We start from the raw sequence: 12,070 nt of genomic DNA, 5'->3' as shown, positions 1-12,070 counted from the left end.
ACACTTAAAGCTGTAAGCTAATGATAGTTATATAAGAGCAGATGCTGCTGGTGCAATAAGCTGTACGTTTTACGTCCAATGGATGATGATCTGATTAGTCGACTAATTGCAAAAATAATCGGTGACTAGTCGACTATCAGAATAATCGTTTGTGGCAGCCCTAGTTTGTAGACGGGTTAAAAGTAGGCTGGGGCAGATCTCTGCCCCCTCTGAGCTTCCATACTGACCATTCTTCAAGCTCCAAAATTCTGCCATGTTCGTTTACACAAAGAGTCCAAAGCTTTAAAAAAACTGAGTGGATTCATTGTTTTTCTCCTGAAATGAACGCCCTTCTTCTTGGAGCTGTGTTGATGCCACCAGGTCAATCCATGAGTGATAGTGTTCCTGTTTGTCTGCTTGTTTATTTGCTTCTTCTTTCTTTGTCCTGTACAGGTGTGTGTTACTGCACTGCCAACGTGTTTGGGATCATTGTCATGCTGAAGCCTTCCCAATTAAACACCTGCCAGATGGCATTGCATGGTGGATCAAAATTTCCACCATATAATCCCATCTGGTACTTTCTGCGTTGATAATTCCATAAATTTTTGACAAGATCCCAACACCACTGGCTGAAATCCTGATTTTCAGTCCAGTTCTTCTGTAATTTAGCAACGCTTTGCCCTTTCTTCTTGTTTCCTTTCCTTAAGAATGGCTTCATGACAGCCGCCTTTCCACTGAAACCTCGCTAATGAGTGAAAATTTGTTAAAAACCAGCCAGAGGACGGAGGAAAACTTTGAAAGATATTTAGAAATCTATTGCTCAAGACAAACGTAGGAATGAAAGAAGCTAAATATAAGGAAACGAGGCGTGGCTCAAGACTGTTTCACAGCAGTGTAAAAGCAGGAAACAGGGCTAAAAATGCAAAAAACAAAAACAAGATTTGAGATGGGAATAAAAAAAAAAAGGCAAATTAACAATTCTGTTGTGTGCTGGAAGTGTGAGAACAAATAAAACTGTTCAGTCCGCCTCGCTCGGTTTTTCTCCTCTTTCATATAATTACCTCGGTGTGATGGGCCCACTGCGAGAATGCTGGGCTGGAGTCTCACATTAGATGGAACGCAGTCAGAAAACAGTGTTTGTTTTCATTGAGTGGTTGGTGGTCTGCACGGAGACGGTGTTTTCAGTTTCCTCTGAAAACACCGTCGGTCTTTCGGATGGACTCACGGCGTCTCAGAAACAACATGTTTGTGTCCATTTACATTTCATAGACGATCTATAGTGGTGAAAATGTTTGTGCAGAAATAATTGTAATAAAGTCAGCCTGACAGAATATCAGTGTAAAAGGAAGATCTGTGAAAAATAAGGAAACGATAATAAAAGTAAAACTCTCATTCCAGGCAAACGCCAGTCGTATGTGTGTCTACATATTTAGCATAAAATGGCTCTGCTTGTCTGTCCTGTTGTGTATTTGCAGCTGTCTCTCACCAAAGGTCCAAATGTGACTCTGACATCTATGAATAGGTAGAGGATTTAGCTTTTAGCTGTTACCAGAAAGGCAGCCACCATTTCTCACCCGCATGACAGAAATGCAAGCAAGAGTGGCACATTGAGCTTCCATGTGTTTTGAAAGTCAGGAATTCCTGTCTGTGGCGAGCAACCTTTCGGGGATATCGAGACAGCGAGAGGAACAGTTAAGAGGAATGTGCGATGAAAGGGATTTAAGGTCAGCGGGATGAAGCCGGTTGTGTTTTTGCGCAGTCACTGCTACGGTTTGCGTATTTTCCCCTGTTTACGCCTCCTGATCGAGTTAGATTTGTTAATTGTGTTGTTTCCTTGTGTGTGTTAATCTAACGTGGCAGTCTTAATTGATCTTGTTAACGTGGGATGTAGGAGGCGAAAGAACGTCCTCTGATGCCCTGCGGTTATTTTGACACTCAGGCGGTTAGAAACACAAGATGGTTAGGGAGCGAAGGAAGGGTGCCAGCCTCAATCTAACACAGCGCGGGGCTGAAGTGCAAAGAATCACGGCAACAGCCGCGAAGGCCAGCTGGGCGGGTGACTCGAAAGTCCACTGTGACCGCGAAATCCAAATGTCACGACACGCAGCTCGTTCAAACTAAGAGGCCGACTTCACCTGGTATTAAAATATCCTGTAATAGATAAAAGCTCTTGAGTGATGATGTACTGATACTGATTTTAAAGTGTGGGTGATAGATGCACAGATCAACGGCCTTTCAGGAACTCTTCACACTACGAACATTTCGCTTGTGCAAAATTAATATGGCACAGCAAATGTTTGTTGGATATTGATATTGGTATTTGTTCTGGGTCAATATTCTGATACCAATCAAAAAGAGCAACATATGATGTAGGGCTGATGTACTGGTGCGGCCTGAGGCTCTGTCCAGATGTTCATGGGTATCTGAGTAAATGTAGCCTTTTCTCTGCTTTGTTAACGCTCTGTTAGGACCTCCAGGGTGATTTTCACCTCCTTTTGACTTTTCAAACGACCTTGAGTGCGTCTGTCTGTTTAACTTATTGGTGCTGCACGTTTGTGGCTTGAAATGTTGATGGTCAAACAGTCAAACAACCTTTCCAGGTGTTTATAAAAACCACCACAGCTGGTTGTTTTCAAAAATACTTTTTCTCCAGCAGGTTTATTAATGAGTCAGGATCATTTAGCGTTTAACGCTGTTCTGCATTTAAAAATGTCAACCTTATTAATAAATGATCCATTACATAAGTGAAGAGAGTCGTATTGCCAGCATAGCCGATGTAAATCCATTGGAAACGGGGTTGAGTAAATAATTTTGCGATCTTCCAAATTTACACGAACATCAAGAAAAAGCTAATCTGTGATTTTAGCACAGCAATAATTGCAAATGATGTGTTTGCTCAAAGTGCATAGACACACATCATAAAAATATTAAACTGCCCAAAGAATCTGTGTGTCAACCTATTAATCAGTTATATGGTTAGATAGCTATATAATTGCTCGATTGATCAGATGATTGATTGATATACACACAGAGACTGCTTTTCAGTGTTATTCTCATCTACATTACACCGGCACATTTTAATTGGCCCAGGGAGGCTCAATGCAACAGAGACAAGAGACTGTGACCAATACACGAGTGACACACCAACAGATCTGCAAACCGGCTTTAGAGGAAAAACATGCAAATGGCCCACTGTGAAGTGTGCTTTCTTTCCCTCCTGTGTGGAACTTTTCTTTTTACGTGTGTGTGTGTGTGTGTGTGTGTGTGTGTGTGTGTGTGTGTGTGTGTGTGTGTGTATGTGTGTCTGCTTGAGTGCTATTCCTGTGAATAAGTCCCTAAGAAGACAAAACCATGGTTGAGTTGTAATTCCTGGTATTTCTTTTATCCTCTGTTCCTAATCATTAGTCATTTGCTTCCTATCAACGAGCAGTCTGCATGTGTGCACGTGTGTGTGCACGTGTGTGTGCACGTGTGTGTGCACGTGTGTGTGCACGCTTGTCTTTGGCTACGTTTTTGTGATGCTGAAAACATACAAATATCTCACCTCATGTGTTGCCTCGTGGATGGCACACGGTTTGTGTTAAACAGGCGGGTATCTTGTGTAAATCACAAGTAATTCTGTGTTAATTTTGAAACGGTGAGTGTAGACTGGAATCATAAGCTAATTTCAAGTGTGAATATAATTGTGCATCGTAATTTTTAAAGCTGTAAATTATTCATTCAGGTGATTTTTTTCTATTATTGCGTTGTCTGTGACGATGAGGCAAGCAACTTGTTGTGCTGCTCAGGCAAGTAGCTTCCTTCTAAGCCACATGCCAGGACGTGCAATTAAAGAAAAACATGGCATATATACATACTGCACCCCTTCACCCTGAGGTGACTTATATTTTCTCGGAAAAGAAAAAATAAAGTGGAATTGCTTAAACCAGTAACTGGTGTAACCTGCAATTCCCAGGAAAGGTTCCTTGGGAGAATGCCAAGCAGCTTTATCTCTGCCGAAGCTCGGCCACGGCGCAACTCGAGAGGGACCCAGACAAAGAGTATCATATCCAAAGACGTGACCTAGGTTTCAGCTGCTGAAACTCAACACCGGGGCAACCGTCACTCCTTAGTTTGATGCTTCAGAACGAACATTGCTCCACATTTGAATACAATTTAATCGTACTGTTGAAGGGAAATGATCGACTTTTGTTTCACCTGATGATCAGCGTTGCATCGTCTAACCGTGAGTCCCGTTTTGTTTGTGTGATTCGCAGAGGTGTACGGGATCAAGCTCCTAACACCATGGATATGGACACGCAGCCACAAGGACAGCAAGCAGCTGTGCCAGTGTTTCAACCCCAGGTAACCCCACACAGATGCACACTGCAACACCAGTCAGAGGGACTTAGGATCTGAAGTAGGATGCAGACTAAGATAAAAATGGAATTACTCAGCCTCGGCATCCTGTGGTCAGCACCTGTCTTAGCCTTTATTTAACAGATGTGTTCAATGCCGTTTAGTTTGATTATAGATTGAAGAATGATGGGAAATTCCTTCATCTGTTGTATTCCTCCTAATTCTTGTTTTAAACTGTAAATATTTCCTGCTCATCTCTTCTCTCTGCATCAATCAAGATGTATCTTTCAGCCTGATCTTCATTCAGACCTCTGTAGCCTGTGTAAGACAGACAGTGGATGAATGTTGAGTTGTTACTATTGATCAGAGATCTGGAGGCTGCCGGAGCCCGGCCTCCTCGCAAGCCTCTTTCGGTTCGATACAACTCAAGTTTGCTCTGTGCAGATCAGGCCGCTGTTGGATTTTAATATCGTCTTCCAACTTCAGGCGCATTGATTTCTCTACAGAAGGATGTTTTTGCCTCCATAAGTATTGAATAGACTTTAAACAAAGAAGATCATCCATATGCCCCTGAGTAAACGTGGAATCTTTTTGAGAAAGAAGCACTAAAAATAGGCTCCGTACTCGTTGTTGTTTTTGTTTCATTTTTTTATCTGTTTATTTTTTCAATGCGTATGCAAGGGCACGGCAACATTAACACTGGAACTGCCAAGGGGCTTGATTATTCTGAGATTTGTAATTGCAAAATTAAGGATAATTGGGTTGCACACAGAAGAAAGTCAGATAAAAGCGCTAATAATTAATTTGACTTAGGCAACCGTCCCCCCACGCACACATACAGCTGATCTCCCAGCAGTTCGTTACGTGTTGTTGTTCAGTCTTAATGATCTCTTTCTCTCTCGCTCTGTGTTGTTCCATCTATTTCCAGCAGTTTACATCAGTGTTAATTCTAGGCTCACCTCTTTCGCTTAGGTACTCGGGAGCACGGTGAACTTTCCATATTGCATCATTTTTTCAGTCTCACAGAACATGTTTGAACCGATTCCACATTCAGCGGAAGATGGAGTCAGATTATGCAGATGACTGTCTAACCAGCATCCAGATGGGTGTCTTTCAACAAGTCCTGTATCCGTTTCACAGTTTTCCTAAGGTTCAGTCTACTCGGCAGCAAAGGGAGAAAAAAACCCTACCAGCCTCTTCCTGGAGAAATCTGAATTGTATATGTGATGAAGGATATTCTGTATCACTTGCAATATAATTTCTCTTGGTCCCGGAGGTATGATGCATATGCATTAGTTAAACGAGATGAGCTGGTAAGATGTGCATTTTTAATGGTGCATTTGCTCTTGAGTGAGTGGGAGGGTTAGTGGGGACCCCCCCACCCTCCACCACCATCCCCCCGGAGTTTGATCGTCACTGCAGAGTTTGACAGACACAGATCTGTCTGTAAGCGCTGAGACAAGGTGGTGTGGAAGGAGAAGAAGAAGCACCTTTGGGGTGAATCCTGCCGGTTTGACTGCCTGCCTGGCTCGCTGGCTGACTGGCTGAGGATGAATATTGCATGGTGCTTTCTCAAGGGGGCTGGTGACTGGTGAGAGTGGGAGTCGCTTCCCCCCCCCTCACCGCAGGGCTGCTAGTTGCCGTGTCTGTCTCTTCTTGTGTTCCTGGCTGTCTTATCGTATATCCGTCTCTGTCTGTTTTGGACTACAGCCGAGCTAATTCCACATATTTTGTAAACACTGTTTTCGTGTGAAAATGACGTTGTCCTCAGCACAGTCTGATAGTATTTTGGTCGAGATCTCTCGAGACCGTATTTCTTCCTGTTTATCCTGTTTTGAGATTAAACTGACATTACTGATGACAAAGCTCTGCATCACAGCCAACATCTGGACAGTGGTGAGAAAGAAAGTGTATTCATGGAGTCTTGGATTAAACATCTGGAGAGCTTAGCTGATAACTTAGTTATTTTAATATATGCACTTTTCATTTTTATATTATGTTAACAAAATGAAGAGTTTTGGTTTTATAATTGTGAACTGCTCTTCTTCTACTTTTTCACTGGTGTCCGCGTCGCAGGTCATTTTCTCTGTCTTCCTTTTTTGCCTTTGATTTTTCTGGTGTTACTGTTAAGTCTCCACATCCACAACAAAGAGACGTGCACCCACTGATTATTAACTCTGGAGTCTATTTTTGAAAACCTCTGCTGTCTAAAAAGCTGTTCACTGCAGGATAGCATGCCAGAGCAGAGTGACGAGCTTTCAACTTTAGCCTTCCTCGTACGTCTGTGCCCCGAGTTTCTCTTTCCCGGCGTCTGCGTGCCTCTCAGTCTCTCTCCATGTGAGACATCACCTCTCTGCTGCCGCTGGCCTTTCTGTGGCAGCCGTCGGCACTGCTGGGCTGTCACGTCGGCCCTCTCTTCTCTGCTGCTTGTCCCCCACTGCCCCCCACCCTATCTTTATCCCGTCTTCCCGTTCCCTCTTCCACTCTCCATGTGTCTTGTCAGTTGTGTTTGGCAACGGTGTCATTATCGGGCAGCCCATATCACACCTCCTCCAATGAGCTGTCTGTCTGCTCCCCGTCTGTCTCTCGCTCTACTTTCCTCTCTCCTTTGCAGTCCCCCTGCTAGCTCGTGGTGGCTGTGTGTCACCTTTATACCCGAGACATTCTGTCCCTCACCGGCGTTACCCATAATGCCTTGCACAGCTGCCACTTTATCTTCATGTCCTGCAGCTTGTCCTCAAGCTGGAATAATGTGAATGATGTGAGCGTGCTGTGAGAGTTGACCAGTATGTTTTATTTTATTTTTTAGACAACAACACTGATGTTGCTGATTATCAGTAATTGGGGACACTAAAAGTCAATATTTGGAAACATTTACAGTTAAAAATCTTTGGGCCAAAATTTAGAAGAGCTCAAAACTTAGTTTCAGTTATTTAAATAACAACAATAGCGCGACATTCAAAGTCAGGCTGCTTTTTTATTGATACCTGCTGTAGTAATATTATGAACTAATTGCAAAAAATAGCCTATTTATGATTACACTGCTGTCTGTGGTTACATTGTAGTCGCTGTGGACCCAGATGATGATGATGATGATGATGATGTGCAGTAGCACTAAGTAAAAATGTAAAAACATTTACCAGTCCTTTCAGTTTGTACTTGGATCTGAAGTTGTTCTATTTTGACGAGTTAATTTTCTTCTTTGTAAAGCACCTCACCCGTCTCTCCTGTGCACACCTTCCCCTTCGCTCGTCATCGACTGAAGCACCAGGTGGGAGACGTGATAAAAGAGCCTTTTCCCAAATGTGGTGACATTATGCTCTGTTTTTATTTTTAACATCCATCCTAAAGTGAGAAATATCCTCTTTCTGTTTCCTCTCATCTGATGATGACTGTGAGCGATCGGTGTAGCCGCGTGACGCACAAATGTAGTCCAGCCGCGAGCCTCTGTGCGCGCCCGTGTGTGTCCGCGTGTGTCGCTGTTACAGGTGTTTGTTGTATGTGGAGTAAAACATCAAGCTATGGCTTTGCACATTTAATTAATAATGAATCTCAGCATAATGACGCATTTTTTCAGTGCATCACTGGGGAAATGGGATCAAAATTGCCGTGATCGCCCAGCTGTCTCCATCCCTGACATCGTCGTCCGTCACCACAACCCCGACACAGACTACCCAAAACAAACTGTGTGACTCATATGAGCCCATTTTGCACCAATAAAAATAAAATGGTAACAGACTTAGAAGTTTTATTAATTTAAAAAGATGTTGGGGACAAAAAGATAACATTGTATCTATTTGTTAATATTAAACATATTGCAAAGTGTTTAAAATTGCAGTAATGGGTGCTGCTTTACCTCAGTGGTTGAGGAGGCGACCACAAGCCGTAGAGCCAAATGCATCGTCTTCCACCACTCCCAGCTATTCGGCCTCCTCTTCAACATAACTGTCGAAAAAAGGATTCCCACCTTTACTTTCACTGCAGACTCGTGACCTGCAACCTTTCACAGAGTGTGTGGGTCAGACATTGATCGAGAGCTGTGACTGCAGATGGAAAGAGGCAGTTGCATCACAGCCATTTTTAATTTATTTCATCAGAAGTTTTATAAATAAGAGCAGAAGCTACTGAATCACAACTTCAACAGATAGCCAGGCTGTCAGTGTGACTGCTACACTTCATGATACAAAACATATATAGGAGAGAAACCTGTAAGTATATATTTTGAATGAGATGGTAACAGTATGTGTTGGATTATTGATACGTGAACTATTATTGATATAGTTCTGGGTATGGGTAAGACGACACAGCCTCCACATGCAAAAACATTTTGGGATAATGATTTTTCAGTGTTTTATTTCTTTTTTGCTCTTCATGTGGGTCCAAGCTGGAAAAGCACAATTTGGATTGTGATTGCGATACAAACATTTAAATTCAGGATGTACCATGTGTGTAAAAACAACAGCAGGATAAAGTGGTGGCATTACCATCAACACATTTTCAGGTCGACTGTCAGAGGTGGGTCATATGGGTTCAACATTAAATTGTAATAATCGTATTTTTGACCACATGGAAGGAAAATGCTGAAAATTTTATTAATGCTTGCAGCTTGCAAGCAGCAGCATTTATAAGTGCATGTAAATCCATGACACACTTCCTAAGATAAGATAAGATAACCTTTATTAGTCCCACACGTGGGAAATTTGTTTTGTCACAGCAGGAAGTGGACAGTGCAAAAGTTATGAGGCAAAAATTCCTAATTCAAAGAGTGCCAGCATGGAAATTACAGTACAGTAGTCCTAAGACAGCATTATATCCAGCGGCACACAATAAGTCAAGTGTAAACAGAAAAGTAGTTTTACCTGGAAATTTGACATAGAAATGTAACTTTTCAACACTTTATCATTTCTTTAGTTTACTCCATGGTGTGTTAGCCCAAAGCGGCCAAACAAGTTTGTCGTTTCCATGTTGAGCAAGAACAATTTTCTTGCATATTTTGCAAAGTGCTCTGCTTTTCAGGAGGCAGTTGAAGGAGTTTTCTTTCTAAGCACTAAATTGTCACCGGAGGCTTTTGCTCTCAGACATGCCTGGGCCTGAGCCGCTGCTGCCACGTTGTGTAGTGAGGTCGTGTAGTGCAATAATACTTTACAGTATTATTGCAGCTCCGGTCACATACCAATGTTTCATTGACATAATATGGGTCAGTTTTTTAGATTGAGTGTTAACAGTAAGAGAGGGATGGAGATAAATTCATTTCCCACTTCCAGTGTAAACCCGCCTCGACGTTTCAGGTAAACGGGTGAAATTTCATAAACGCGTAACCTGATCGTTATTGCTTTTTAAAATGATTTCTTTTCAACGTGAACTAATATGTGTAAAAAGAATAATGGGGACAGTTTTTTTTAATGTGGTACTTATATTAACTTAGCAGTTGCATCATTTGCATTAGAAAAACAAAAATGGACAGTGCTCGGGCGCGGTCGGGGCTCGGTTCAGTCGACCGGTCTCGGCATTCTCTGGCAGATGTTGCACACAAACGCATAAATATTAAATGCAAGCCCTGATTAACAACCACGTTTGTGTTTGAGGTCATGATATTTGTCCGTCACATGAACAGTCAGATTTAGATCCGTCCAAAATCCTCCTCTCCCGTTTTTGGCCAGACCGTGACCTCTGCGTCACTCAGGGACGTTCCTCTGTGACTTCCTTTGTAGGTGTGTGTGTGTGTGGCCTTGTCTTTCAGCTGGGAGCTCCTGATTGTGTGACACCCATGTGCGGCAGATGAGACGGCCTGTCAGTCAGCTGTGGCCCGGCTGCCCTTTGAAGGCCAGGCCAGGGGGCGAAGAGGTGCCGCAAATGGCCTGTGAAGTTTACATACACTGCCCACTGCTAAACAGATTAGCTCTAATGAAGTGTCTAATGTCGGGGGCACTGGCTGACATAATCCTGCCTGGCAGCCCGGCCCCTTGGCTGCCAGAAAAGCCGCCCTCCCTCCAGCCCTCTCTTCCGCCCTCGCATGGCCTCTGCTGCCACCCAGGGCGACTCCACACGGGGAGGTGCCCACTGTTAATCACGCTGGACAGTGTGCGATCTGACATGCAAATGTAGGTCATTGCATATGTAAATGTGTGATTACGAGGCTGGCATGCCAGGACACATTAGCAAGACTGTGCTCTCAGCAGGCGGTTGTCACAGCGCTTTAGAGGCTCATGCTAACATTTGTCAAGCTACCACGCAGCGAATGAAAGCAATGCCCTCTTGTCCTCCCAGCTCCATCCTTTGCTCTCTCTCCCTCTCTGTCCATCCCACTGCAACTTTGCATCAGTGCTTCTGTCACATTATGCAAAATCATCTCCCAATATGGTTGCATATTCAGCGCAACACACCTTGGAGATAATAATGAGTATGTATCGGTTTAATTTAACTAACTCTCCATAAAATGTATGGATATAGATCTTTCAGTCAGATGTCAGTGTTTTCCGTGTTGTCGTAGTGAATCCTCGTAGTCCCTCCTTTAGACGTACGGTTGTGTTGAAGGGTTTGTTGTGGATTGTGGAAGAGTGCATCATCTGTGAGTCCTGACAGCTCGGGATGACGGCGGTGTCATGCTGAAAAATGCACACACCTCAGTGGTGTTAATTGGGCAGGGCATTTGATTGGCTCGCGCCTCTTCCTTTGGCTGTCAGCTGCGGAAAAACATTGAAACGCATGAATCGGTGCCCCCCCAAAAAAAAATAAATCATCCATTCTAGTGTTAACAATCCAGTTTGATATTGTGCTTCTCATCATTGTCTGAATTTCATGCCTTTTTATTCTTATTTTACTTGTTTTTTTGCAGAAATGATTTTTGGCCTTTGAATAAATTATTTCAGGTCATTTCTTTCTGATATATTCGTTGGCTTTAAGTGTTTTTTACTTTAACGATACCTTGTGCCTCTCTCAGGTCAGCTGCATCGTGTATGTTTTTCAGTGGGTGCCCACTGTAACTTTGTGTAGAGCGAACAGCTGTAATGACACACCCTTCCTGTGTGTTTTAGCACCCAGCAGATTCATTTTTGACCCTCTCCACCTTTTTATTTCCCTCCCCTCGGTCCTAGGTCACTCGCCCCCTGAGCTGCTCCCACAGCAGCGCTGGTGACATGCAGCATTCTGATATCTGTCACCTTGTGTTTGTTCCTGCTGACGCCTTTTACAAGTTTACCAAAAGGCTGGAAAGGTCACACAGCACGCTATGTGTATTATTCACACATTATATCCAAGGGGCTCATTCTGGTTTATTTTTGAGTGTTTTTAATTGCGGAGGTGAGTGACTCAGTAGGTACAATCACTCACGCAGTGAGGAGAGGTGTGGAGTACTTTGTTCTGTGGCCCAGTGCCAGACTGTCAGTGATGGGACTCGACAGATGAAGGGAGAGGATTTCACGGGTGCTGTTTGATCAAACACACAAACAGAAAAAACACTTGGATTAAATAATATGAAGCCTATATTTACGTGACTATTTTCCCGTCCTCATTGGAAAATAGTCAACTCACCTTTGCTCTGCTCTGTTTTTGCTACAGAACAGCGTGTTAGCCTCCCTGGATGTTGCAAGGTGTAAGTGCACGGTCTAATACAATATCATGTTACTGTAGTAATAAAGCATTACATTTGGCATACACGACATTAGGGCTGCCACGATTAGTCGACTATCAAAATCGTCAACGACTGATTTAATAGTCGACGCGTCGTTTGAAGCTTTGTAAGATCCTGAAAGAC

The 12,070-nt window shown here is 43.2% G+C and overlaps 1 protein-coding gene across 1 annotated transcript in view; it reads left to right on the top strand.

Annotated features, from left to right (window-relative positions):
* nek7 (NIMA-related kinase 7) overlaps window positions 1-12,070 on the top strand; it is a 63,496-nt gene that overhangs the window by 18,320 nt on the left and 33,106 nt on the right. Inside the window, exon 2 of the mRNA XM_013910856.1 lies at window positions 4,236-4,323. Within this exon, the coding sequence (XP_013766310.1) occupies window positions 4,264-4,323 (60 nt within the window). The 5' untranslated portion in view covers window positions 4,236-4,263. The remainder of the gene's footprint in view (window positions 1-4,235; window positions 4,324-12,070) is intronic.

Source organism: Pundamilia nyererei, unplaced genomic scaffold, assembly GCF_000239375.1.
Source record: "Pundamilia nyererei isolate P.nyererei 1_Seehausen unplaced genomic scaffold, PunNye1.0 scaffold00050, whole genome shotgun sequence".
Classification (NCBI taxonomy): Eukaryota; Metazoa; Chordata; class Actinopteri; order Cichliformes; family Cichlidae; genus Pundamilia; species Pundamilia nyererei.
Note: the sequence above shows the minus strand (reverse complement) of the source record. Positions and strands in the feature narration are given on the sequence as shown.